Source organism: Sander lucioperca, chromosome 21 (genome assembly GCF_008315115.2).
Source record: "Sander lucioperca isolate FBNREF2018 chromosome 21, SLUC_FBN_1.2, whole genome shotgun sequence".
Lineage (NCBI taxonomy): Eukaryota > Metazoa > Chordata > Actinopteri > Perciformes > Percidae > Sander > Sander lucioperca.
Genome location: NC_050193.1, coordinates 28,974,831 through 29,002,677, shown reverse-complemented (window position 1 = coordinate 29,002,677; position 27,847 = coordinate 28,974,831). Strand labels below are relative to the sequence as shown.

Genomic DNA, 27,847 nt, shown 5'->3' with positions numbered 1-27,847 from the left:
ATATATCACGCAGCAACTCTGTGAGTACAGGTCTAATATGGGTCGATCTATCCCGTAAAATAACCATGCATCATGTTTACAATAATCACTTACTCTGTGGACAGCTGTTTATTGGGTCCATTCGGCGTTTATTCCAGTTGACTTTATCGCACCGGAAAAAAAGTCAAGGAGTGCAGGATGGATCAACGCCGAGAAATCCTCGGTAGCGGTGACACAACTGCAGGCCCGCTCATTTCAGTAGGCATATGTTGGCATATTCCCCCACACTCACACCACCAGATCGTGTCGGCTCTCATCCCCACGTCCTCGGGCTGTTAAACGATCGCAACCTCCTCCTCCTGTCGTTCTATTTCCAAAGCACGCAGCTCCTCTTCTGAAAACTCATCCTCTTCGCCTCTCACAAAATCCGCCATGTTCATCGCCATTCACTGTCTACTGTAGGAAAAATAGCCAGCTAATATTCACGGCGGTATGTTGACGGAAGTTGGGGGTTTTCAGCTGCTGCGTGATATATCTGCACCCGAGTAGCAGTGCTTCGGCTGTAGCCTACTTCCACCCAATATAGTCCCAAGTCAATATCTGCCTAGGATATCGTCTAGTCTTAATCTGCATTGCTATTTGTACTCGTTGTGAATACGCAGACCACAAGAAGTAATTAGGTTGTCAAAAATGCGTTTGCCCACCTATATAAATATGGAGGAGACGTTGAATGACCCCATTTCAACAAACTGTGGCGTATTCCTTTAAAGGTCCAATAGTATGCTCATTTTCAGGTTCATACTTGTACTGTATCTTGGGTTTCTACTAGAACATGTTTACATGCTTTAACGTCTTAAACACTCCATTTTAGCGCCTGTCTTGTTAAACTCCCTCACTCTAATTTTGTATCTCTACTTTAATGACAGCATCTGTGCATGATTGGTGCACTTGTATGTGTACATCTCTCTGTGTTTGTGTCTGCAGCTCTTGCAGAACGGCAGTACGGCCGTGTGGGAGCCTGACCTGCTCCAGGTGATGGAGGCGGTGGAGAGGAGGGGGGTGAAGGAGCTCAGCGAGGAAACCGCACAGGCCCTCAGGCTGCTCCTCACACAGGTACACCCCTTCATGGTGTACACACATGCACACTGACACACACAGAGATGAAATAATGTAGGACACCCTTTGAGAACATTTTGTGGAGTCTCACAGCAATAGGCCTTAAACATGCTGTTACCAATGAATATCTACATTCCTTGAATAAATGAATTAGAAAGGAAATTAAGTTCATACAAAGTTCAGTATCAGTTGGGTTATTGCAGTGTTTATCAAAATTTGTATTTATTTGCTATGAAGAACAGCACAGGCAGAAAAGCACAGAGAAATCAGGGAAAATGTGGACGGGGAAGATCAGGTTTGTTTATGCAAATAAAATACCAACATTTTGCACAGAAGCACTATTGAGGCTACTGTTGATAACAGTGGGACTTAATCATACTTCACATAGCGGTGACGGGTAAACGGTCGACTGAGGGCTCTAGTTTAACCATTGACATATATAAAATGGACCAACAGATCCCGTGTCTCTGGACGGAGACCAGTGAAGGATATTAGAAGCACTTTTCCGGTGATGGCTGAGCGTTACTGAGCAGCCTCCAACTGAGCTTGAAGACGTAGATGTGACGTGAGCAACCTGTCTGAAAGTTGGAAGTCTTCTGGTAGCTACGCCAAGAGAAATCTCAATCATTCCAATCATCATCGTTAACCTATTTTTATAAAAACGTCTGCTACGGAGCCATAACGTGAGGTACAAGGTAATGGAGCCTTTTATACATTGTCGTGTTTCTTTAGAAATAAACAATGGACAAATAGAGTCTTTAAACGCTTCAGATGTAAAGTTATTCGCTGTCAAAGTGGCGCCAAAATGAATTGCAGTCAATGGAATGCTAACAGGAGGTGATGGCTTGTTAGCATCAAAATGGCTCCATAGGAGCTACACGTTCGGAGGAGTAGCTTACCCCCTTGAGTTTAACGTTGAAATTGCAAAGACCAGGTCAGAGGTCACCAATTAGGTTTGAGAGGTGGCGTAGTTTAGGTGTACTCTGTGCCTGCTGTCTGCGACTTGTGGTCTGCAGCTGACGCCTCCGCAAACACACTGACTATCTTGCTTGTCGGGTACACGAGCAGCCTTTGTGCTTTGCCCTCCCCAAACCACTCTTCCACTGCACTCTATATAATATCTACTAGTGCTTGGCATTAACTATCCCCAGCTGCTGTCGTACATACCCTTTAGCATCCAGACTCATTGGTCATGTCAGCACTAGTCTGGATCAACGTTTTGATCATTTCCAGGATAATCCCTGGAACATCCGGTGGCGATGTGTGTTGTCTAACTCCATTCTCTTTGATTAATGGTTTCCCTTAGAAATAAGAAAACAAATAAATCACAAATTTTATGTTGATATAATGTTAAAAATGTTTTTATTGTGATTATTCTAAACTGAGGCCTTGCTTTACTCCTTACTTGGCAGTTTAAAGCAAGGAATAGAACCTGGGTAAAGACTACAGGTGTGACGAGATTTCTCGTCGAGGTAAAAAGTGTCTCGTGATATCAGCACACAAGTGCAGAGCAGCAGCCTTGAAATGAGCATATAATGTCCTCTGGCCGTTCTTCAAAGTTAAATCTGAGTTTACTTTTGCAGAGAAATAGCGGAAGGAAAAAAAGCTGCCTGTAAAACCCATTGTTAGAACGTTAGTGAGTACCGCCGCTCAGATCCCCCCCCTTGGCCGAGACACACGCGTCCGCAGCGTGCAGTTCACTGTGGCGCTGTCTCGCGCAGACCACTCTCTTTCTCTGTTAAAATGAGTCGGGAAGCGGACCGCAAAACCTAACTTTACTTTTAATGATATTAAACAAAGAGAAATGTTCTCCCTTTGTTCTATAATGTATGTAATGTAATAAATCAATACTAGAGCCTTCTCCCTTGTTTAGTGATGCAAGTATTAAAGTGCAGAGGAGGAGAAAAAGCATCTGTCTTCACAAAAATCATCTGTTGAATGTTTGATGGTAATTTATTTGTGCTTTAGAACATGATCAATAATCATAAACAATAGTAAAATATGCTTTGTTTCTCTCTGTCTACTGTACAATGACAAATTCAAGTACAAAACATTTGGTTTCAACTACTGCCAGAAAACGCTTAGTTATGTTGTAACCTTGGTTCTCTGAGTGAAGAGACTATCTCTCCACCGTACATATAGAATAAGTAACAGTGTACCTGTTAGTTATACAGGAGAGAAGCCAGTCATTTGAGTTTATGGCAAAACTCGTGAGCTGGGTGTCTCATCACACCTCTAGTAGGGCTGCACAATTAATCGCAATTTTATCGAACTCGCAATGGGGCGCAATATTTGTTAAAGGCAAAATATGTGTCAAACCATTCTAAAATAAAGTATTGTGGGGCTGCAGAGACGTCCCGGCCTACAAATCGTATCCTACAGACTAAAGAAAAAAACTTTGTTTGGTACAGATCCTCGCAAAAAAATCACATTTCAATCATTGTTTTTATTTTTATATTTTTCAATGAAAATGAGAATAATGATACAAAAATGATCATTCCCTTCAATATCGTGAATCATATCGCAATATCAGTCAAAATAATCACAATTAGATGTTTTCCTCATATCATGCAGCCCTAACCTCTAGTAAAGACCAAGACGCACATTGGACCCAAAAGGTTGGTTTGCATTAAGGCATTCAAAGAATAAATGCATTAACTGCAGTCAAGTCAGGGTACTATTTCGAACTTACTGTCTAAATTCTGGAAGCCAGTCAAATTCTATAAAATTAAAGTCCCCACTTCTTTTCCTCCAAGTATTCAATCTGATGACTGTAAAACTTTAAGTCAGAACAATATCTGTTTAGCTCTCAGGAGACATTTTGTTGCTGCTGGCCATTCATTTTGAAGATGATTGCACACAGACTCCTGCAAATACAAATTACGTGCATCCATTCTCTTAACACTATTCAGCCTTTCACTGCTCATGTTGGATGTAAACCCTTCTCGCCTTAGATATTAAAGTACTCATATTATGCCGTTTGGCTTTTTCCCTTTACTGTATTGTTTTATATATCTTTTTTGTGCACGTTATAGGTTTACAAAGTGAAAAAGCCCAAAGTCCACCCCAAAGGGACTTACCATCTCCAACAGAAAACACTGTTCACAAACTGCTCCAAACAGCTCTATTGTAGTCCAGCCTTTACTTCAGAGACAAACGTGGTCACTTTGGAACACACGTTATAATGCTCACCTAGCTGCTAGCATGGCACGCCCTCATACTCTGCTTCTGACTGGCTAGTAGTCCTTACCTAGGTACTGTCAGGGCACGCCCTCATACTCTGCTTCTGACTGGCTAGTAGTCCTTACCTAGGCGCATGTGCGACTCCCAACAAAGATGGAACAGAAGTGAGATGCCTCACTCTGTAGCTAAAACAGAGAGCTCAACACACAGGGTGAAAAGAGGAGCTGCAGCAATGTGCAGTACAACAAAAATATTAAACCATGTAAACCTATTCTGATGATAACCTCTAAATACAATTATGAACCTGCAAATGAGCATAATATGAGCACTTTAAAAAGTTTGTGTCAGTCTAAAGGCCTCTACTGGTTGGTTATCTATAGGTTATTCTGCAATATTATGTGTTGTGCATATCCTTTAAAGATAAACTTTTCTTTAAACATTTTTTTTTAAATGTGACACTGAAACTGGGGTCTTTTTCCTTGTATAAAAAAGTCAGGCAAATTGCATTTTAAGATAAGAGAAATACCATCATGTGGTAGTAGTGACACTTGGGCTGGTGTTTGCACTGCCAGGAAAATAGAGCCCTCCAGGTTCTCAGTGGTGTTTTCAGAAATGAGTATTGTGCAGTTAAGTTAATTTGAGTAGCACAAAAATGATATAATACTTGCGGCAGTGGAGTTTATTGCAGAGCTTTGCGCACACACATATATGATCATTTGTATTTTCCACCTGTAACATTTGAATATTGTCGTATTGCTGAAAGTAAAGTAAAGAAAATAAACTTAGCACAAAAAGTAAGGAAATGTGTGTTTGGTAGATTATTTCTCTGTGGTAACAATGCTTTTTGGCAATAAATCTTATACCGTTGGAAAGCCTGTTTAGTTCCCTTTCAAATGGTGCCCCATTTGAAAGGAACATGCATTTGTGGGATGAGCAGCAGCGCTGAGTATGGGGGTTGCGCCCATGAACCAGCATTTGTCGCAAGTCAGCCAACGTGGTTGTGTTGGTCACTCTGGCACGAACAGCACGCCCAAGCTGATCCTACAAGTGTTCAATGGGGTTGAGGTGAGGACTTCTGGTTGAAGAATGGGATGCCATCCCACAGCAGTGTGACCAGGCTGGTGACCAGCATGAGGAGGAGGTGCCAGGCTCCTGTGGCTGTGTATGGTTCTTCCACACGCTACTGAGGCTCCTGTTTGTGAAATTAATTAATTGTTCAATTGCCAATATGTCTTGTTTCTTCAAACTTCAATCATCCAATCCACCAAACACCAAACGAGTCAATGGCAGAATAAGCTGTTTGGCATTCGCAGAGAAGATTTGGCAAATTTTTCATGGGTGCAACCCACATACTCAGCTCTGCTGCTCATTCCACAAATGCATGTTCCTTACAAAGGCTTTCCAACGGTGTAAGATTTATTGCCAAAAAGCATTGTTACCACAGAGAAATAATCTACCAAACACAAATGTCCTTACTTTTTGTGCTAAGTTTATGTTGGTGAGAGATGTAAAAAATATAAGTCAATTATTTTTTCCCACAAATCATGAGGGTGTATTTGGCACATAAACCAACTTTTCTTAACTGTGATTTCTGCTCTGCTCTCTTGTGATCACAGCATTAAGTAGTAATTAGTGTCATTCGTCAAATCACACGGATTATCCACACAAGAAATATTATGCTATTGTATGAACTGGCTCCAAATGCATGAGCATACCTGCAAACTAGTCGCTTTTCGGCGAAAATCGCCGTTTTGAATGGGAAAATGTCATCCACGTGAATCGTGTAGATCCAAAGAGTTTTTATTTTGGGGGGGGGGGGTCCGAGACCCGGTGCTAATACGGCACCGGTGCCTTAACGACCGTTATCTACCAGACCGAATAGCAACGCGCATTTCGGTGCCTTATTTAGATGCCACTTAAATGCCTGCGCTTCTCTCTGATGCTCCGAAAACGGACGTTAGAGGGAACTGAAACATCGCCGCACAGGATGCTAGTTACGGTAACACTACACTCAACAGCAGGTAACGTTAGCCTACCGTTAGCTAGCAGCTGGAGTAAATACGGTTACAATGCTGACAGCTAAACGGTGTAAAAGTGTGACTGTATTTCACTGTAGAGGACTGTAACACCAGACTGTAGCTGCCGCTGTCTGAAAAACAACACAGACTCAGCCTCGCCTCGCCAGCCTCGTGGTGCATTCAAAGTAATTGTAAAATACCCTTTTCCCATCCAGTGTTTTTTTTGTCGTTAACTGGAATTTACTGGTGAAATAAGTTATTGTTATAAGTTATTGTTATTACATTTTTAATAAATCATTTTATTACAAATTATAAATTGTAAATTATATCTCCAACCTGGCCTGGGAACGCCTCGGGATCCCCCAGTCGGAGCTGGTTAATGTGGCTCGGGAAAGGGAAGTTTGGGGTCCCCTGCTGGAGCTGCTACCCCCGCGACCCGATACCGGATAAGCGGACGAAGATGGATGGATGGATTTTATTAAAAAATGATTTTTTTTATTTTTTTGGGGGGGAAGGGGGGTAGAGATGTGTCACCTTTTTCAGCTCTTCTGAGTTTGCAGGTATGCATGAGGTATTCCCTGTGAACATTTTGTTTCAGCATAAGTTGAACATGATGAACTATGTCCTTGTCGTTACCCTTGTTAGCTTTGCAGCGAATGCATAAAGCCCATCTGGGTTCATATATATATGACCAGAAAAACATTTAGCATTCTGAAAGTAGCTCAGAAGCAGAGGAGTGACAGAATGATGGCACAAACTGCAGCTCACAGTGCAGTGTGTGCCAGGGAATCATAAACTGTGTGAATGTGTGCACATGTTTCTTTGCTTGTGTACTTTAGGTGTGTGTGTGTGTGTATTGCTGTGTGTTTCTGGAGACATCGAGGCAATTTAGTAGAGGCAGGGTTCAATGTGACAGACGCACTGCTCTTAACAGTCTCAAGAGCATACAAGTTTTCTCCCCTGTCATCTCCTCTGCTCCAATCTGTCACACACACACTTGCACACATTGAACTTTGTTCATAGGTTCTTTTGATCTGTCTGCAGACTGAAGTGAAATCTCAGTTTGCGAGAAGTTCATTTGTCAGTGACAAAGTCACTGACATAACTGTCTACTGATTGTGTGTGTGTGTGTGTGTGTGTGTGTGTGTGTGTGTGTGTGTGTGTGTGTGTGTGTAGGCATGTATGCTCATATATTTGCACACAGTATGATACAAGCAAGCATGTATGTGCATACATGCATCAGTTGATTTTGCAGTCCTCCAATCAGACTCTTTATACATGCTTATACGTGCTTCCTGTCTCTAACTGTATGTCTATATGATCCAGTGGTCTGTGTCAAGGGTTATGCGCTGCATACTGAGTTAGCTTGTCAGGTCGGAACTGGTCTCAGGGGAGAGTCCCTTTTCATAGTTTCTAATGCTTGCAGACTTCTAATAACTTTCCCCCAGACTGGAGGGACTCTGTTAGCTATCAATCTTTCTATCTCTTTTATTCTTGCGCACATAGCCTTTTCAGTTTATCCCCCTATTCCTTTGCCTCCTCTCTCCTCTTCTTTTGCTCTCCAAATTGTTCTCACCCCACTAACTCCCCTTCCATTCACCTCTATTTCCCCTTTTGCTCTTTTTCAATTACTGAGTTTTTTTATTCTGCCCTTTCCTTCACCTGCCTGTTCCTCAAAATATCATCCTCTTGAGTCACTTGATGGGAACTGTTGCCAAATAAAAACTTGGAGTGCAACAGTCACTTGTTGTGTTTAAAGATCCATCAGTTCCTTCTCCACTAGTGCATAGAATGATGATTATGGCGATCATGAAGATGATAATTTGGTGACAATATAAAGGATTTTGGTGCTTTAGTAACAATACTCAGGCTGCCGTAGCTCACACTATTGTGTTAATACGGTTGTAATTCTGCTGTGTTGCCTGTGACAGCTGAAACAAATAGTTTTGTTTTTGCTGTAGAAGCTTCCTGTCATGCTTGCTTATTTAGCACTATGCAAAACATAGGTGTGTGTGTGTGTGTGTGTGTGTGTGTGTGTGTGTGTGTGTGTGTGTGTGTGTCCCTCTGAAGAATTTGCCTTTTGTCAGCTTGCCTATCTATTTTTTAAGTGGTTTAAAATCTACAATTTAAAAAACAAAACAAAAGATCAGCCCCGTAGGGGAAAAGATTTCTTTCCTCTGATTCAGACATTTCACTCCCTACTACAGGTCCGTCTTCTCATCTCCTTCTTCACTGCCTATTAACCTTTAGTCCCAATATTGGCAGTATGTCCCATGTTTTTTCTCTCCATTCCTCCTTTATGTTGTCATCCCTTCCCTCATTATGCTGCTTATCTCTCCTGCTCTGTCTCTCTCTTCCCTTTTTTTTTTTTATTTAACAAAATAAAATTCTCACTCTTCTTTTTGCTCATTCAGATCCAGAGCAATGTCGATCAGCCGCCACTCACAGAAGAACACAAGCAGAGAGTGGGTGGTATGATGGCGTCCCTTGGCCTTCAGACGCCATCCGAGAGCTGCAGCGCCAGTCTGCCCGGCAACGTCTTGTATCCCTCATCTGTGAAGTGAAACACACTCATAAACACACTGTGAACTGTACAAAACACACACAGGCTGACTTATTTTATATATAATCACACCAAGCTCACACACACACACACACTCAGCCCACCATGAAAGCTACTCATACTGTACTTCAAACGTCAGCAGGGCATCTTCATGGATTTTCTCTTGCAATTTATTGACTTGTTGTGCTTTTCACTAAATCTCTTTGACAGCACGCCGTACAACACAGGGTCGTTACTGTATTTCAGTCAGAATCAGTACTTAAAGGCTCAATACATCTGTTGTGCTGATTGACTCTCTTGCTCACCCACACACTCATATCTCTTAAGTCTGTTCAGCTTGATGTTAGCTTTATTGCCTGCTGTCATATAAAAACAATATTTTCATATCACATTAAGTAAATAAATGCACCATTAACAAGTGGAACACTTTCAGCTGTGATTGAAGCGGTAGCTTCATGCAAAGAATACTCATTACATTTGTTTTTTATGCACGTTCATACTGGGACAGCCCAGAGCCTCAAGTGAGACCTAATTATAGTTTCTGTTAAGATCGTTCGCTTTTTATTTTTTTAATTTTTGGGCATTTCTGCCTTTATTAGAGAGGAAAGCTGAGACATGAAAGGGGAGAGAGAGGGGGGGAAGACATGCAGGAAAACCGTCACAGGTCGGATTCGAACCCTGGACCTTCTGCGTCGAGGAATAAACCTCTGCACATGTGCGCCCGCTCTACCAACTGAGCCAACCGGCCACTAGATCGTTCGCTTTTAAATATAAATGCACCTACTTTCTGCTTCATCGCTCCTTAACTATTGTCCTCAGGCGTGTTGGAGACGTGTCCATCTGTCTGTCTGACTTCACAGTGAAAGCCGGTGGACGTTCCGGAAACTGATATAACACCACCCATTTTGCAACTTGTTTCATTTATTGTTACATATCTTTAATTTCTATATACCTGGTGTGTTTTCTGTTCTGCTCTTAGAAGCAGCACATGCTCCTGTCTCCATTTGACAGTGTCACAGTAAAAGAGTTTCCTGCATGTGTTTTGAAAGTATTTACCAGCAGTGTTAAAGAAAAGTTGGATAAACAGTGATCTTTAGTCATTAAAAAATCAAAAAAACAAAACTGTTTCTTTATTATAGGCCTACATTTTTACTTTCACTACTTTAAATGTGATCTAATACCATTAAGTACACTATACCAGGGTGTTTTTACTACACTACACCACTACACAATCTGACAGAGAACCTCACCTGGACATTTTTGTTTTCTGTTAAAATGTTACAACTGTGGAGTGATAGAAGTGGTCAAGGTGAAACCTACCATAAATGTAGCCATTTATTATTTGGATAGCCTAGTCATTTCTATAGATTCTGGACACATTTGACTTTATTGTAAAAAATCACTGTGATTGATGCAACACATGAAAATGAAGGCTGACCCAAAGAAGTAATTGACCTGTTCATAGCAGCAGTTACTCATCCCAAACTTAAGCCTCAGCTCTTTTTATGCCCAGAGAATGGTTTTGTCTCAGTGAGGGTCCCAGTTGTAAATTACCCATTAGCACCTTCACACAGCTCTCAGTTTGTGAGTGTAGCACCACCCTACAGTACAGCCCACTGGTGTGAGGTGAACAAGGTCTTGCTGCTCAGCTGTTGTTGATGTGCATGGAAGCTTAGGAGATGTCAGTGTTGGGCAAAAGTGTGCAGAAAATCTTTGATTAACTGTAGAGGATCTTTAACTATAATGTCCACTGATGATGTTTGGATTAGGTGTCAGGTATTCCAGGAAGAAAATAAATGTAGTTGTTTTGTACTAAAGTAAAACTACTTTTGAATTTCTCAGCTGGTGATTTGTTCAGACAGAACTAGTGTTCTTCTCATGTCCATTGAATTCAAAGAAAATAAATTCCTTGAAAATCTGCACAGCTAACATTGACATCACAATTTTTTTTATAATTTTATATACATTTATAAATGTGGCTTGCAAAATGTCCGCACATCTCAGAGTAAACAAATCAGACAGTGAAAGAAACAAATGAGGAACGCACCCCCACGCTCTGGTGGTGTCTCTCTTTAAATCCTCCGTGCGGAAACAACATCCTCCTCCTCGGTTAGCGCCCGCTGGCTGTCATTCGTCCAAGGCGAGCCAGCCGGTGCTATCGTGGCGCTGGCAGAGTGGAGCAGCCGAGAGCCGCATGTAAATGAACACCTCTGCCTCCGTGTTGTCACCTGAGGATCCAGAGAGGGCACATTGACCGTCTCGTCCCCGTCATCTGCGAGCTGACCTTAAACGTCTCGTGTGGAGATATAAAAAAAAAAAAAAAAAAAAAAAAAAGAAGAAGAAGGTTAAACTGCACTACTTTGGAGCAAACGCTGTCCGCTAATCTCTGCCGTGCGGCGCCGCCGTTTCTCGCTACTACACGGTGAGTGATCCGTGAGTTTTGTGGCTGTAATGTCCGGCGCTTTTATCGGTTGGTTGACCTGTGTTGGCCGCTGGCTGATGAACCCCGGCGGGGCATACAGCTGCGATGACAGGCGGAATCGATTGATCGAGTAGTGACTTCAAAATACTTGCTTAATTCCCCAAAGCGCACCCCTTGAGGAAACCTCATGTAAATAATTGTAATGGGGTAATGTAATATTGCAGAGTTGATGTGTATATATATCACCAGTAGATCGTAGGTCTTACAACACAGCCTAATACTTAACGCGTAATTATCGGCTTAAAATGAAGTAAATTAACTCATTGTTGCCCGTAGACAGTCGCGCGGATGAAGGGAACGCGGGTCAGGTAGGGTGCATGCAATCAATTAAGCAATCTGTAATTAATGGTCCACATGACGGTCTTTATCCAGGCTCTGCCATCACCATTACGCATGTCCGTGGCTGTGCCTCTGCATGAATGATAACCGGGAGAGAGCCTCACAGATGCAAGGAGTGAGAGGGAGAGAGAGAGAGAGAGAGAGATGATGTGTCAGTCCTTGAACCTCAAACCTCCCACAGCAGGCTGGCAGCCTGAGGAGAATCTGGATCCAATCCCTGCTGCACATCCAGCTGTCTGATAAGCATCTTGTTTATTCCGTCTTCTCAGGAGTTGCTTTTGCCTCAAAGGGTAGTTTTGCCTCTTGAAATTAATGTCACAGAGTTGGTTTGATTAACAGTTAGGACAATTTCCCATTCTCACGCTTGATTGAAGATTTATTTTTCAGATTTTTTTTCCAGATATTTTTTACGTTTTGTCCTGCGGGATTAGAGAAATTGCAGATTGGCATCGTAGACTATCTGATGCATATTTTCACTCCGCAGGGAATACAAAGGGGAGCTATCTTCACAGCGGGTGTGTAGTATGATTAAATATGCTAGCCTACTTATCTGACAAAGCTGGAACCTGGATCTCCCACACAGGAAATACAACTTCAGCCTCTCTGCCTCAGGAGATTGTTGGCAGAGAAGAAAATCTCCTGCGGCCAAGAGACTTACGTGGGTTTACATGGCTTCGGTGAAGAAGTACAACGCCTTCAGACCTTCCCACATCGAACACCTCACCCAATTTGAGTGACACGTTGACAGGCCAAATCTGACCCAGGCCCTTCCACCTTGGATTGCTGACCATCAGTGGGTTGTCAGCTGGAGGGAAATCCATTAGGGCTGCAACTGACGATTCTTTTCATTGTCAGTTAATCTGTTGATTATTTATTCGATTAATCGATGAGTTGTTTGGTCTATAAAATGTCAGAAAATGGTAAAAGATGTCGATCAGTGTTTCCCAAATCCCAAGATGACGTCCTCAAATGTCTCATTTTGTCCACAACTCAAATATTTTCAGTTTAATGTCACAGAGGAGTGAACAAACTAGAAAACATTCACGTTTTAGAAGCTGGAATCGGAGATTTTCTAAAGACTTTAACCGATTAATCGATTATCAAAATAGTTGCCGATTAATTTAAAGATTATTTTTTGGGCTTTTCCGCCTTCAATTTTCGACAGGACAGCTAGGTGAGAAAGGGGAGAGTTTATGTGTTTTGGCAATAACCTCTCAGTACATGTGCGCCTGCTCTACCCACTGAGCAACCCGGCCACCATCCTTCCATTTTTGCAGAGCAGCTCGGTTGTATTAATGGTCTTACAATATGTGCGCTGGGCTGTACACTTTGTGCTGTTGTACACCTCAACTAAGAAAGGTTGGGGGAGTAGCTCTTCTTGTTGTTGTTATGACCACAGGCAGAAATCATGTTATGTTTGTGGTTTATCTTTCAAAGGTCTCATTTCTCCCCAAGCAGCCCAGCATACGATTCAAGGAGCACTTGAACATTGTAGTGAGTCAGAGTCACTCTCATTTGGTCAGGCTATAGCCAAGTGTAATCGGATCTCAAAACGTGAATGCTTTACCGGTAGATTTTCTTAAATGACAGTCCTGTTTAATTAGGGATATCCTGCCTACAGTTAATGGATGCATTTAAACTCAGTTCTGTGCTGCCCATGCCACATTAGAGATGATTGATCCGCTCCTAATGTCCGTCTTACGCTCGTCAAAGTCTCAGCACTTTGCCCAATTGCATGGAAACGTTAGCAGCTGCTGGATATACTGTATGTGTTGACTGCATTAAATTGTGCTGGTGGCGATAACCTTTTTGCCCGTAAATATCCATCAGAGCTACATGGCTGACTGCATGGAAGCACACAGGAACATCTAATAACTCTGGAGAGACAAGGCCCCCTTTTCCTTGGCTGTTATCTAGAAATATTGAGGCTTTCGACCAGCACTTAGGGATATTTAGTGTTGCATTTCTCAGAAAGCTGGGAAGCCACCCAAAAGATGTTCTCAGAATGCACAAATTGGCCGTAATCGAACGTTGTCTTCACTCAGCTGTCTTCACAAACACTTGTTTTCTGCTGACTCTGTAAGAAAAAGAAAAAAGTTGCCTTGCTGTTTTTATTTTTAAATAAGACACGAGAGTGTACGTCTAGAATCTTATGCTTTTCTCCTCTAATTTAAGTGAGATTCTTAATTCATTCAACTCATTCAGTCTGAATTAACAATCACACCCGAGACGTTTGCTCACTTCCTAGTCCTTTTAGATTTAAGAATTTGGCAGTCGGGCACTTGTTAAGATCGATTCTGTCTCATTATCCTCTTGCACGGGCTCTATCTTGCATTTTCTGTCCTATCTGTGAGTCTAAGTTTTACCGCTGTGTTTTACCATAGGTGTGAATGAATAAAATATTCACCAAGAAAGCTGTTATTTCCCTGCAGGGTCTTGCCTCCACACTCCTCTACCTTCCCCCTCCCCTCCCTCCCAAAAGCCTCAACGCTTCTCCGGTCTTATATTACATCCATGCTCTCCGCTCATCTCTTGCTCTCCTCACGCTTCTCACATCTGACTCTCCCTGCGTGCCCCCCCCCCCCCAATCCAAGCCCCTCTGCATCCCCCTGATAGTATCACTGATGGAACCCTTGTTAAATTATGCATGAATTCTGTGAATTATATCTTGTAGCTTTTCATCAACATTGTCTTCTCCCTCTTTCCAGTTACTTCCGTTTTCTTAAACATTTGGTTTTCATCAAATTTTCATTTGATGTGGCCCTATTTTTAGCTGTTTTATTTATCTTCTCGCTCTCATCCCTTCCTTTCGAATGCCTCTAAGGGAAACAAAGTTGCAACTGAATGAAAATGTTGAAGACGCCCACTGCTTTGGATGGAGTGAGACCAGGGGGATGGGTGGAGAGGAGACGAGAGAGAGAGAGAGAGAGCCTGATACAGAGATTGTAAATGTTCCTCTGGGGATTATGCAAACTTGTGCCAGACATCAGATGTGTCTTTTAAAAGGAGCATAAGGAGCCCCTCTTTAGATGCCAGCTCCCCTCTAGCGTTCCATATTGACCACTTATCCCCAGCGTGTCTTTCTACTTCACGTATTCCACAAGTATCACACGAGAGAATAACCTTTTCGAGCAGCTTTGGAAGAAGAAGAAAAATGGCTTCATGAATAAAACTATTTCAGTGAAAGCTCACTGTTCTCAGATGAAAGTGAAATCTCTGTATCAAAGGAAGAAAAATGTGTTCAGCGTGACAGTCCTAGTCAGAGAATTGTGTTTAGAGATATGTAGTGTATGTCTTTCCTCTATAGCCTATAACAACTTGAAATCACACAACTCTGTGCCAGTAGTGAGATGTCTAACAATGTGATGTACGTCTAATGGCTTGTCGACTTTTGTTCAGAAGAGTGCCTCTCTGCCGACCCCTGCTGACCATGCGGAGTGTGTGTGCGGTGGTCCTGGCGCTCGCCGCTGCCTCCCTCAGCTCGGCAGACTCAGACACGCACAGACTGAGACATGACTCCAACCTGGAGATCTGTATCCTTCTGCTGTGTGTGTGTGTGTGTGTGTGTGTGTGTGTGTGTGTGTGTGTGTGTGTGTGTGTGTGTGTGTGTGTGTGTGTGTGTGTGTGTGTGTGTGTGTGTGTGTGTGTGTGTGTGTGTGTGTGTGTGCGTCTTTCTAATGTGACAGATGGATGCATGAGAGAGCATTTATGTGAGTCATGCCCATGTGGAGAGTGTGTGTCCTGACCTCTTATTAGACAAGCGGCTGTTTGAGACTAAGAGGAAAGATCAACTCAACGCCCTCAAGAATCTGGTCGAGCTGAATGACATCAACCAGCAGTACAAAATCATAGACATCATGCTCAAAGGACTCTTCAAGGTAGTGTGTGTGTGTGTGTGTGTGTGTGTGTGTGTATGTATACTCTCACATCCTATGCTATGTGGGCAGCAGCAAAATCAACACCGCTAGTCTGAAAATAAAAACACTGACGGCAACAGTTACCTCTTGGAGCTCGACGGTCTTGTGCTCTCAGCAGATGAGAAAGTTCGCAGGCCCTACAGAGAATCTAAAGCTTTAAAGCCAAGGTTTCCATTCATCGCCATGTTTCCTTGCATTCATTTGAATGTTTATTCAGACACGGCTGCTGGGAGTGCCGTTCACTCACACTAAGCTCCGAGCTTTGCCTTGCAGAATGCTTTATGTACCCAGAGGACAGTTATCTATGCATCTGCATGCGTCTCAAGGACGACTAGTGTAGTCAACCAAAGCGGCTGGAATACATTGTCAGCATTTTGTGTGTGTGTGTGTGTGTGTGTGTTTTTTGTGTGTGTGTGTCTGCTTTTATCTCTTCCATACACTTTCCTCTTGATAGAACTTTTAAAGCAACAGGTTCAAACACGTCCCCAGCTTAAACTACTCATTGGAATATACCTGGTCTTCTGGCCACTCGTTGCTTGTCCAAATAGAATCCACTGTGAAGTCGTGTTGCAGCAGATTTACCGCAATCCCCCGATCTCAGCTGTGAAGCCAAGTGGTGTGTAAAATATGATAGGAATCCATTTTTTCCTTTTTTAAAATCCTATCTATATTCCCCAGCTGCGTTACCACCACAGTAACATAAATCCCCAGCACACTGTAGAGTAAATAAATCTGGCTATTGAGCTGTTTTTCTCATTCTTACAGGTGTTGGAGGACTCGAGACAAATCCTGGTTGCGGCCAACATGCAGCCTGATGACCCGTTCCCGATGGACGATAAGATCAAAGAAGGTCCGACTCACTTCTTACACCTCAGCTGTTTCATCATGTCATTTCATTTTTTCTGTCTCCCACAGGACTGATTCCCTTTTACACCTTAGCTGTTTCATCATTTCATATTTTTTTTTTCTCCCCTATGTCTTTTGTTCTTGCTCTACTTATATAAACCACTTTATTTCGCAGCACCTCTGTTTCTTTCAAACTCTGACTCTGTCTCCACCACCTGTGACTGATTTGTGCTGTGCTCTGTTCCCCGTTTTCTAAAAGCTCCACCTCCTCTCAGTCTTTCTTTCATACTCACCTTTTGGTGCCAGCGGGTGCCAATAATATCAGCTTTAATGTCTGTCTGAAATGTCACGAATATCATTTCCCCTATATATATATATATATATATATATATATATATATATATATATATATATATATATATATATATATATATATATATATTTTTTTTTTTTTTCAGGCTTATTCAACGCCACTACCTATTTTAATGTGTTCCCTCAACAAAATCAAGCATTGCTTGAGCTGCACTCCTCCCTTTGTTACGTGCACCAGCATCTTCTGTGTGTTTTGTCAGCGCAAATATATCGTCAAAATTGTCCTACTTCTTCTCTCTCTCTCTCTCTCTCTCTCTCTCTCTCTCTCTCTCTCTCTCTCTCTCTCTCTCTCTCTCTAAATCTCTGCAGCTTATTCCCATGTGGTGGAGAATACAGCATTTTTTGGCGACGTGGCGTTGCGTTTCCCACGCATCGTCCACCACTACTACGACCGGAACAATGACTGGGACGGTCTGCTGCGCTGGGGGCTGAATTTCTGTAACCAGACGGGGGTTTTCACAGGAGGAGCCCACCAACATGTCCTCACACTTGTAAGACTTGACAGTCACCTATACTGTCCTTATTGTTACCTGAATCATTTTCTATTTTCAATGCAATATATATAACACACAGTGGTGTAAACTGGTCTGGTACACAGATATGACACAGCCTTTATAGTTCAGGTTATACAGTAGATGTGCATCGGCTGTCGCATCCTCTGTGTCAGCTAATGCTGCTCTGCCATCGCTGCAAAATGTGTCCATGATGCATTGTGGCCTTTGAAGCTTCAAAGAGGAAAAGTGGATGAACTGGTATTCCTTATTTAGATGATTAGATTCAACTTTATTGTCATTGTGCAGAGTAAAAGTACAAAGACAGCGAAATGCAGCTTGCGTCCAACCAGAAGTGCAAAAAGTATAGACAGGTGGTGCATAGGCAGGACAAGAAATATATTGCAGTGTTATAAGAGCAGAATAAATATGGCTATGTAATATGAACAATGTATGAACAACATGTACAGTTATGTGCAATGTAGTAGCAGTGACATTATACTAGTAGTAAGAATAATATAGATATAGATATATGCAGTGTACTAACAGAATATATAATAAGAAAAACAGAATAAATATGCATATACTGAATGAACCATATAGACAGATATGTACAGTTATGTGCAGTGTGGTAACATTATAAAAGTAGTAAGAATAAGTGTATGTGCAGGGTGAATAGTATGAAGAGCAGTAGAATATGGCTATGTATAGGTGTAATTACAGTATGTACATCTGTAAGTAAATAAATAGAACAGTATGGGTAGGGTAGTGCAAATTGTCCGGGGGGGTGGGGGGGAAGGGCTTAATAATATTAGTTATTTAATGTGTGGGTAAATGAACTGAACTCCTGCAGGGTTAATCTGTGACCATAGCAATGTGCCAAGAGGATTATATTGTGGAAGTAGCAGCAGTGACAGTCTGCCTCCAGCCCTCACTTGTGCCTCAGTAACCCCACTCATAGTTTCTGATCCCTTACTCTCTGTTTCATGTAGCCTGTAGCCATAGTCTTAGGGTCTAAAGCTGAAATGATTCAAATGATAAAATAAGCTATGGTACTCCGAAGAAATGTTCATTTCTGTCTGCAGCTCATACTGCTTTTTTAGCTGCAGAGTAAGCAACGGACCAGTGTCTCATTTTCATTCCTTATCTCCTTTGAATAAATGATAATGTGCCCCCTTCCTCCTCGTTTCCTCTGTCATCTGTCTGTTCTGCTCATCTCTCAGATGTCACAGGAGCTGGGAATAATGGAGAAATCCCCAGACTTTATAAACCCGTACCGCACAGAGAGAGACGATGTGAGTAAGATGCATACATTTTGTTCCACCCTCGGCCTCTCTTGATAACCCTTTAGGTCCCATGTTGTTAAAAGTGAGATTATGTATATATATTTTTTTTATTATAAAGCAGGTCAAGGTGCTAGGGCTGTGCTCGATTGAAGAAATTCTTAGTCGACTAACACTCATTCACTTGTATCGACTAATCGATTAGTTGATTTAATCGACAGATCTGTAAATCTGAGTTTCTCTGCAAAGAGTCATGCAAAAGCACCACTTTAATTCTTGTGTTTACCAGAGATGTGCTCGTACGTTTCTTGGAAGTAAGTCATTCAGCATGAAAAAAGCATAAAACATGACTAATCGACTAAAGAAATCTAAGTTGACTAAGACCAAAACGACCGATTAGTCGACTAATCGACTAAGAGGGAGCAGCCCTACAAGGTGCTATATAAATACCGTGAAACGCTCACTCCACAGAAAAATACACGTAGCCTGTATTCTGAAACTGCCTTTTTAAATGAGCTGTCTGGTTGTGATGTCACCACTATGCTATACATATATAGGTGGAAAGTGCCGCTACGGTGACGTTACAGTCATTCCCCGGCTGCAATGAGTTTGAGAGTGCAGTTGCAAAGGACCCGAGACACTGATCAATCAGAGCTGACTTTGCTTTTTCGCTTGGCGGAGCTTAAAGAGACAGGAGCGTTTTAAACAGAGGGTGAATACAGGTATATTCAGACAGACAGTATGAGAAAGATAATGTGTTTTTTCAACATTAAAGCATGTAAGTAAACATATTCTAGTAGAAACCCAAAATACAAGTATGAACCTGAAAACTATAATGTTGGAACTTTGACATTCCAGCAACCCCCTAGTTACACATACACAACTAGTAACAGACAGATCTTTTTAAGATAATACAATCTCTCACACGCAGCCATCTCTGTAACCCTTACTCACCTGCTTCAGGTGCTTCACACTGCCGAGGCTTTCCAGAAGATCCTGAGGGAGGAAGAGAAGAGGAGGAGGAAAGAAGAGAAGAGGAAAGAAATCAGGAAAGGTCCTCGTATCTCCCGCTCCCGCACCGAGCTATAGCGCTACAGCGCGGTGCATGTGGAGAGCAGAGAAGAGGGGGAAGGAGCACACGCACAGTCCACAAGGGGTGGCTTGACTTGTAGACTCCTGTCGACAGTGAAGGAAATAAAAGCTGTCCTCACAAAAGCCAGGTGCTCTGTTGAAAACAAGAGAGGAACCCTCAAGTTGACACAAAAAGGTGTGAAAAAGTGGAGGTTAGTCAGTTTCTGACAAAAGCTTGAATCTCTGTACATCTACAGTGATTCATAATTGGAAAATCTAACGTATGAGGTAAAAGACGTCTCTGGAGTAGGAGTTGATGAGGGAAACTCATTTTTGATAACCTGAGGATTACATAACTGTACTTTGGAATATAATTCATTTTAGTATAATCTGCAAAACCCCCACTGTATTGTCTGGTCTAGATTTAATGTGTCTAAAACCCATATGCTTCAAAATACACTCGTTAAATAAATAATAAAAATAATAAATAATAAATTTGTCCTCGCCTCATTAAATTTGGCCTGTTTCTGGTAAGGTTCAGCTTGAATTGATAATGGAATACAAGTAATGATTATTTTCCTTGAACTGAGATTTGTAAGATTTCTAAAGACAGATGTATGTTCTTATTGCCGCTCAAAGTTTTAAGGACTTATATTTAGTTTTCCTGGATGGTATTCCTTAATTTGTTTATTTTATTTATGTAATGTTTTTTTTTTATCACCATCATCAGTGAATTTTTTCATTTACATATTTGGCATTCTTTTTACACAAATCTTGGTAATTGTTTGTTAAATGTCCCTTAGTTAATAAGAAACATGTTATCCTGTTGGAAATATATGTCAACAGAATTACAGAAATGACCCTTTGTCTTGCAACCCTGCACTTGTGTCTGTGTTACATATTTTGTTTAATTTTGCGTTCATAATTCCCGGAAATTGACAAATTTAAATGGTTTAGCTCTATGGAATTGATATTGATGTAATTTTGAAATAGTATTACGACTGTTATAAAACTTTTATGTATGTTCAGAGAATATCAAAATGTCATTGCTGCAGAATGAACAAGCCATTTGGTTATCAAATGTATTTGAAATAAAGTGACCCTGATATGTACAAAACAAACTATGTATTTCATATTCCCACGGTGTTTGTGTGTCACAGCTAGTTGTACAGACCAGCCAACAGAGGGCAGCCAGTCACCAAACTGACTTTCTACAACCAAAGTCCAGTGTTGATGTTTGGGACAGAATAGAGCTGAACCGAACATGTAGCTAACATGTAGCTACATTCAGAGGATAACTAAAGCTTCAATGCATAGAAGAAACGACCTATTTTAGTAAGACCGAGAGGTGTAGAGCTGTCTAATAACGTGGACTCGGGTAAGATAATGTCTTCATGTCGTGATAGTTGCTGTTTTTTTTGCTGTTGGTCCTAAATGATTTACGTTAGCTAGCGTCGTTTTGCTAATAAATAGCAGGGATTAGCGTGGCATTTAGGATTAAAACTTGATCTCTGCATTTGATGTCTAATTTTAGTTTCAAGGTTGGTTTTCATTGGGTAGTATTACAGTCATAAATGTCAAACTTAAGCACCTATGTGCTATATATTTCGTCAGCTTACTTGTGACGTTATTTAACGTTAGCTAACCTATTCAGTTGTGATGTTTTGTGATGTGTTTATGTCCAGAACCTTCCTGACAAACACTGACTTTTCTAGGCTACATGTAACACAAAACAAGACTTGAATTGTCATAATTAGCCTATGTGACTGCAGTGAACCTATCAAAATGAAATATTAATAGTCACAGTAAGTTAGACACTTTTCTGTTGTGCATTTTTTTTTCCACCAGGGCATTAGCAAGAGAAAAAGGAGCCAGTTGATAATGGAGGGTGAGAAGGAAGGAGATGACTCTGAAACCACATGGAAAGAAGAACTCCGGCTGGTCCTCATCGGAAAGACCGGATCTGGCAAGAGTGCGTCTGGAAACACCATCCTGGGCCGGAGGCAGTTCCTGTCACAGATCAGTGCTAGCTCTGTCACCCAGATTTGCCAGCTTGGGTGCACTGAGCTTGCTGAGGAAGAGGATACTGAGGAGGATGGCCTGACTGTCACACAGAGGAGGATGAGGAGAGTCACGGTGGTTGACATGCCCGGTTTTGGGGACACTCACCTGAGTGTGGAGCAGATCCATGCAGAGGTAGCCAAATGTGTGTCTCTCTCTGCCCCTGGGCCACACGCTTTCCTCCTGGTGGTTCCAATAGGAAGATATACAGACAATGAGAACCAGGCTGCCTGCGAGTTGACCAAAATATTTGGGGAGGATGCAGTCCGTCAGCACACATTGGTTCTTTTTACCAGGGGGGATGACTTGGAGGGCATGGGGATTGAAGATTATCTGAGGGAGACTGCACCTGCTGGGCTTAAAGCTCTGATTGAAAGGTGTGGGGGCAGGTACCATGTACTCAACAACAAAGACCCCAGTAACTCAGCACAGGTTAAAGCACTGTTAATGAAGGTGGGCAAGATGGTGAAGCAGACTTACGGAGGGTTTTATACTAATGCCATGTTTTTAGAAGCAGAGGCTGCCATCAGGGAGGAGCAGGAAAGGATGTTGAGGGAGCGAGGCCAAGCAGAGGGGGAAGAACAACGGGGAAACAATGGCAGTGTGGAAGAACAGGCTAGACTCGCAAAACGAAGAAAGTGTGACTTGGAGTTTAACAGAGCAGAGAGCTTGGATATGGGATCGCAGGGGGTCAGGAGGAGGGGGCTGGAGAGAGGAAATGAAGAGGAATTTAGGGTGGAGAGGTGGACAGAGGAGAGCAGAGGCAACCCCTTCAGCTTCCTGAGGGACAGAGTTGAACAATGGAGGGATCCGTTCAGAGGCAGGCCCAGAGACCGCTACAGGGCCGTGAGCAGGCGGCAGTCTCTCCGTTCATCCATGAGGAGGGAGGCTGCGCTCTCTGCTAAGGTGCTGGGGAGAGTTAAGATCCTGGTGGCTGCTGGAGCCACAGGCATGGCAGTAGGGGCAATGTTTGGGGCAGCTGCCCCTTTAGCAGCTGCAGCCGGGGCATCTTTTATGGGGAACTCGGTTGGTTTTGCTGCAGGTCAGCTAGCTGGGATGTCTGTAGCGGGAGGCACAGGTGTTGGGAAAGCTGTGGGAGCCATAGTGGCGGCAGCCTCAGGGAAAACTGCAGTGGCTCTGGGGGCAGCAACCGGTGGAGTTTTGGGTGGTTCTGTTGGAGCCGTTGCTGGTGCTGAAGCTGCCAGTCCTAGGGAGGGCGCTCTGGATGCCCTGGGGCAGGTTAGTCTCATAGGGGCCTCTGCTGTGGGGCTGGCAGCAGGTGTGGGAGGCACCATGGGAGCTGGTGCTGCTTTAGGTGCAGCTCTGGAGGGAGCAGCTTTCAGCACAGTAGCCCTCTGTGGAGCTGAAACTGCATCAGTAGGGGCAGCAGGTGTAGCCAATGCTTCTGTAGCTCAGAGTTTAGCCTCAGCAGCAGGGCATCATGCAGTGGCCTCTGTAGGAAGTGTAGCTGCAGGTACTGGGACTCCTCAGTGTGCTGCAACCGGAGTAGCTTTAGCTCAGGAGATGGCTGTGAATGTCCCAGTGGCTGCTGGGTATGGCAGTGTATGTGGGTTAACAGGGCCCAGTGTGGCATCAGTGGCCAGCAGGGTTGTGTCAGACCCCTGGGGCACTGTGGCGGTATCGACACGCATAATGACTGCAGTGGCTGAGATAGGCAAGGCTGCAGCAGGCATCGCCCTGGCTGGTGGTCTGGTAGTGAAGGTAGTAAAGGAAAAAGTCAGATGTGGCACAGGAACAACTGAAGCCAGTTACACAGAGAAGAAGTCATATGAAGTATACTGGAACAAATAAATACAGGCTATGAATAGAGCCATAATCCAGTGAATGAGATCATATTTTTTTTCCTGGCCTTCTGCTGAAGTACTAGACACTACAGTAGCTTCCCTCCGTAAGAGATATTGCTATGCCGTGGAAATACAAACCACCGCAGAGATGCAATCTACAAATTATAATAGAGAGAAGAGAGCAGAAATTGTAATTGCAAATTTTGGTTGGAACTGTTTGAGGCTGGTGAATGATTTGCAATGCTGTGTGATGACTAATAGAGATAAACACATTTTTATCTAATTCATTTGTATAAGGTTGTGATTAATCTCGCCTTAATGTCTTCATACATACATTTTTTTTAAAGGGGCTGTACTTGATATTTAGAACATTAATATAGCAGTAAACAAATATTTGCCTATGTAAAGAGGCAAAGGTTTTGATAGCCAGTCAGGCCGTGCTTGCGTGTTAGTGCACGTAGCTGTGGAAAAAAGGCGGTATTTTACATATTGGGGAGTGGTCTGTGAGAGCCATGTGGAGTAGAGTGCGGATCGGGACGCGCTTTTCTATCCGAGCCCGGCCCACGTCCGACAGAGCAGTAACCGAACCCGGCCCGAGCCCGACAGGCATTAAGATATTTATGTCAGAGCCCGACCCGAGCCCGACACAGTTAAGATCTCATTTTTTTCTCACACTAATGACACATGTATGTTTCTTTGTGTGGAAAGCTTTTATTGAGCAACTGTAGGAAGGCATTCGGAAATGTCAACAGATGAGCGCATCAGCGCAACAAGCGCAGATACAGAATTTGAAGTACAGCCCCTTTAAACAAAGAAAAAATATAAAGAGACATTTGCTTCTGGAAAGTGGCCTGATGAACGTGTCAGCCGTGTAAGCTCAGTTGAATGAGACATGACATGAATTTCATAAAGGGTTACAATTTGACTTTCTTTCTGCCTTTCCAAAGAAGAATCAGAACTGTAAACTGAAAATAAGACATTCTTAAGCATCATATAAAAGTATTTGCTGGATGAGATTAATGTGTTAATGTAACTTATCTTACTCATTACAGTAATGGGTGTTGAACAAAAGGACTGAAGTATTATATTTAAATCCTAAAGTGTTTGTAATGACAGTGGGTGAGTTTTGCAGTTATGTATTAACACTATTTTTGACCCACCTGTTTTCAGCTGATGTATCATCAACAGTGCTATAGTGTATTAACTTTGTTGCAGTGAAATAAAAAGCAAAGTATTCTTCCATGACATCTTTGGCCTCATTTCTTGTCTACTGTTGTCGAGTTGTTAGTTATCTTTTCTGCCAGTACCTCAACTGTGTCACTTCATTTTATGAGACAATTACCACAACAACATTTTCTGAAGATCGCTTTTAGGTGTTTGTGCTTGAGTATATTTTGTGAGACTTTTTTTTTGTTTAATCCACTGTACGTCACATCTGATGGTTGGATTACGTATACATTAAAGGACAATTCTGGCATAAAATGAACCTAGGGGTTAATAACATACAGTCGTGAAAAAATTAGGACACCCATGCTAAAGTTGACTAAAAAGAGGAATAAAAAAATCATCTTTTGGAAATTGATCTTAATGCCTTAATTAAAAAAATGAGAAAAAATCCAACCTTTAAGGACACCAGTTTCGTTTGTGAATGAATAATGTATCGTAAATAAATAAATGTTCTTCCTTAAAATACAGGGGGCGTAAGTCAGTACACCCCTATGTTAAATTCCCATAGAGGAAGGCAGATTTTTATTTTTAAAGGCCAGTTATTTCATGGATCCAGGATACTATGCATCCTGATAAAGTTCCCTTGGCCTTTGGAATTAAAATAGCCCCACATCATCACATACCCTTCACCATACCCCCACATCATCACATACCCTTCACCATACCCCCTCATCATCACATACCCTTCACCATACCCCCACATCATCACATACCCTTCACCATACCCCCACATCATCACATACCCTTCACCATACCCCACATCATCACATACCCTTCACCATACCCCCACATCATCACATACCCTTCACCATACCCCCACATCATCACATACCCTTCACCATACCCCCACATCATCACATACCCTTCACCATACCCCCACATCATCACATACCCTTCACCATACCCCCTCATCATCACATACCCTTCACCATACCCCCACATCATCACATACCCTTCACCATACCCCCACATCATCACATACCCTTCACCATACCCCCACATCATCACATACCCTTCACCATACCCCCACATCATCACATACCCTTCACCATACCTAGAGATTGGCATGGTTTTATTTCAGTAAATCTAATAGCTGGTTTGATTTGCATTGAGAGATGATTTAATGGAAAGTACCCCATGCCAATCTCTAGGTATGGTGAAGGGTATGTGATGATGTGGGGGTATGGTGAAGGGTATGTGATGATGTGGGGGTATGGTGAAGGGTATGTGATGATGTAGAGGTATGGTGAAGGGTATGTGATGATGTGGGGGTATGGTGAAGGGTATGTGATGATGTGGGGGTATGGTGAAGGGTATGTGATGATGTGGGGGTATGGTGAAGGGTATGTGATGATGTAGAGGTATGGTGAAGGGTATGTGATGATGTGGGGGTATTTTAATTCCAAAGGCCAAGGGAACTTTATCAGGATGCATAGTATCCTGGATCCATGAAATAACTGGCCTTTAAAAATAAAAATCTGCCTGCCTCTATGGGAATTTAACATAGGGGTGTACTTACTTATGCCCCCTGTATTTTAAGGAAGAACATTTATTTATTTACGATACATTATTCATTCACAAAGAAAATGGGTGTCCTTAAAGGCATTAAGATCAATTTGCAAAAGATGATTTTTTTTATTCCTCTTTCTAGTAAACTTTAGCATGGGTGTCCTAATTTTTTCACATGACTATGTGTACCGAGTCGACCGTTCTCAGGGATATGTTTTCATGCTAATCGAATGCGTCTCTAGCTTTTAACAAGCTACCGCAAAACCGGTGGTTACTCGCTAACGCTAGCTTTCGGGGCATGGGGTAAATCACTATTTTCTACCACTAACATTGTTAGTTGTTAGTAACAAGGCTCAAAATAGCACCACACTTCAACGGTAGCATAATGAGGGTCTAGCTAGCAGCTAACCACCGGTTTTGCGGTAGCTTGTTAAAAGCTAGAGACGCATTTGATTAGCATGAAAACAGATCCCAGAGAACGGTCGACTAGGTACACATGTGTTATTAACCCCTAGGTTCATTTTACGCCGGAATTGTCCTTTAATAATTCAACAACAGCCGTAGCCGGATGCATTATGTTTTGGGGTTTTCTGTCCATGCCATTCTCGTGAACGTGATATCTCAGGAACGCCTTGAGGGAATTTCTTCAAACCTCCACTTAGACTCAAGGATTAACTGATAAGATTTTGGAAGTCAAACGTCTTAAAGGAATGTCTTTAAAAGCAATGTTCTGGCCAATATTCAACGCCATAACTCAAGAACAAAATGGGGAGACCTTTGGCCGCAACCTAAATTGGTGACAATAATCTTGAAACTCTAGTGATTGTATAGATCTTCTGTGCTGCCAGATTAAAGATGTGTGTGAAGCCTCCATGTCTCACCAAAAAAATACACAATTTCTTTTATTAAATTCCCTCAAACCACTACATATATTATGTAAGTCTGGTCAGACATGGATGTAAACTGCAACTTGATTGGTTGGCAGAGGCATACAACCATAGATATAGATATATATATATATATATATATATATATATATATATATATATATATATGCATACAACCACAAGTTGGTAATTCTAGTTTTTTTATCTTAATTTATTAAAACTTTAATATTTTGTAACTGCTAATAGCCTATAATTAATTTTTAAAGTAAAACTTTATGGAGCATTGTTGCTGCACTGTTGCATGCATTATAATGGTGAAAACCATTAACTCTTTGAATGGCCAGTATGTGTAATTATAAATTATGTAATAGGGTATTGCATTTAAATTGAACACAAAACATTTAAAAAACATTTAATCTGCAAGTAGGGCCACATAGAGACATGCGTATCATTTGAATAAACGTGTCTCCAGTATTTATTGAATTATATTTATTCATTCATTATTTTTTTGTCATTACTTCTCAGGCGCTACATTTGTCTAATGAAGTGCACTTCTTTTCATAAAGATATGGGGCGCGGTTTATTCAAATTAAGCTTCTGATGGTTGACGCACTATCAGACCACGGCAAATACGATCTTGTCATTGGACGACGGTAACTGGTCTCATGACAACAACAGCTAGGTTACGGCCAATCAGA

At 42.1% G+C, this 27,847-nt stretch overlaps 3 protein-coding genes across 10 annotated transcripts in view; all 3 read left to right on the top strand.

Moving 5' to 3' along the window:
* LOC116065332 (meiosis inhibitor protein 1) overlaps nt 1-9,967 on the top strand; it is a 68,808-nt gene extending 58,841 nt beyond the window's left edge. For all 6 annotated transcript variants that reach the window (XM_035997165.1, XM_031320794.2, XM_035997166.1 and 3 more), the window contains 3 exons: nt 964-1,092; nt 8,711-8,838; nt 9,679-9,967. In XM_035997165.1, coding sequence (XP_035853058.1) covers nt 964-1,092; nt 8,711-8,838; nt 9,679-9,748 — 327 coding nt within the window. In that variant the 3' untranslated portion in view covers nt 9,749-9,967. The remainder of the gene's footprint in view (nt 1-963; nt 1,093-8,710; nt 8,839-9,678) is intronic.
* A 971-nt stretch (nt 9,968-10,938) lies between these two features.
* LOC116065350 (coiled-coil domain-containing protein 134) lies at nt 10,939-20,052 on the top strand. Of its 2 annotated transcripts, none has more exons than XM_031320826.2 (7): nt 10,939-11,281; nt 15,083-15,213; nt 15,437-15,558; nt 16,363-16,447; nt 17,125-17,306; nt 18,530-18,601; nt 19,553-20,052. In XM_031320826.2, the coding sequence occupies exons 2-7, from the start codon at nt 15,111-15,113 to the stop codon at nt 19,676-19,678; spliced, it is 690 nt and encodes a 229-aa protein (XP_031176686.1). In that variant the 5' UTR covers nt 10,939-11,281; nt 15,083-15,110; the 3' UTR covers nt 19,679-20,052. The 2 variants fall into 2 exon arrangements, with proteins under 2 accessions (XP_031176686.1, XP_031176685.1); XM_031320825.2 differs by having other exon boundaries at nt 10,940-11,281; nt 15,080-15,213.
* Nucleotides 20,053-20,815: 763 nt separating this feature from the next.
* On the top strand, nt 20,816-24,175 carry LOC116065337. Of its 2 annotated transcripts, none has more exons than XM_035997171.1 (2): nt 20,816-21,038; nt 21,497-24,174. In XM_035997171.1, the coding sequence occupies exon 2, from the start codon at nt 21,542-21,544 to the stop codon at nt 23,531-23,533; it is 1,992 nt and encodes a 663-aa protein (XP_035853064.1). In that variant the 5' UTR covers nt 20,816-21,038; nt 21,497-21,541; the 3' UTR covers nt 23,534-24,174. The 2 variants fall into 2 exon arrangements, with proteins under 2 accessions (XP_035853064.1, XP_031176668.1); XM_031320808.2 differs by having other exon boundaries at nt 20,821-21,038; nt 21,509-24,175.
* Nucleotides 24,176-27,847: the final 3,672 nt, after the last annotated feature.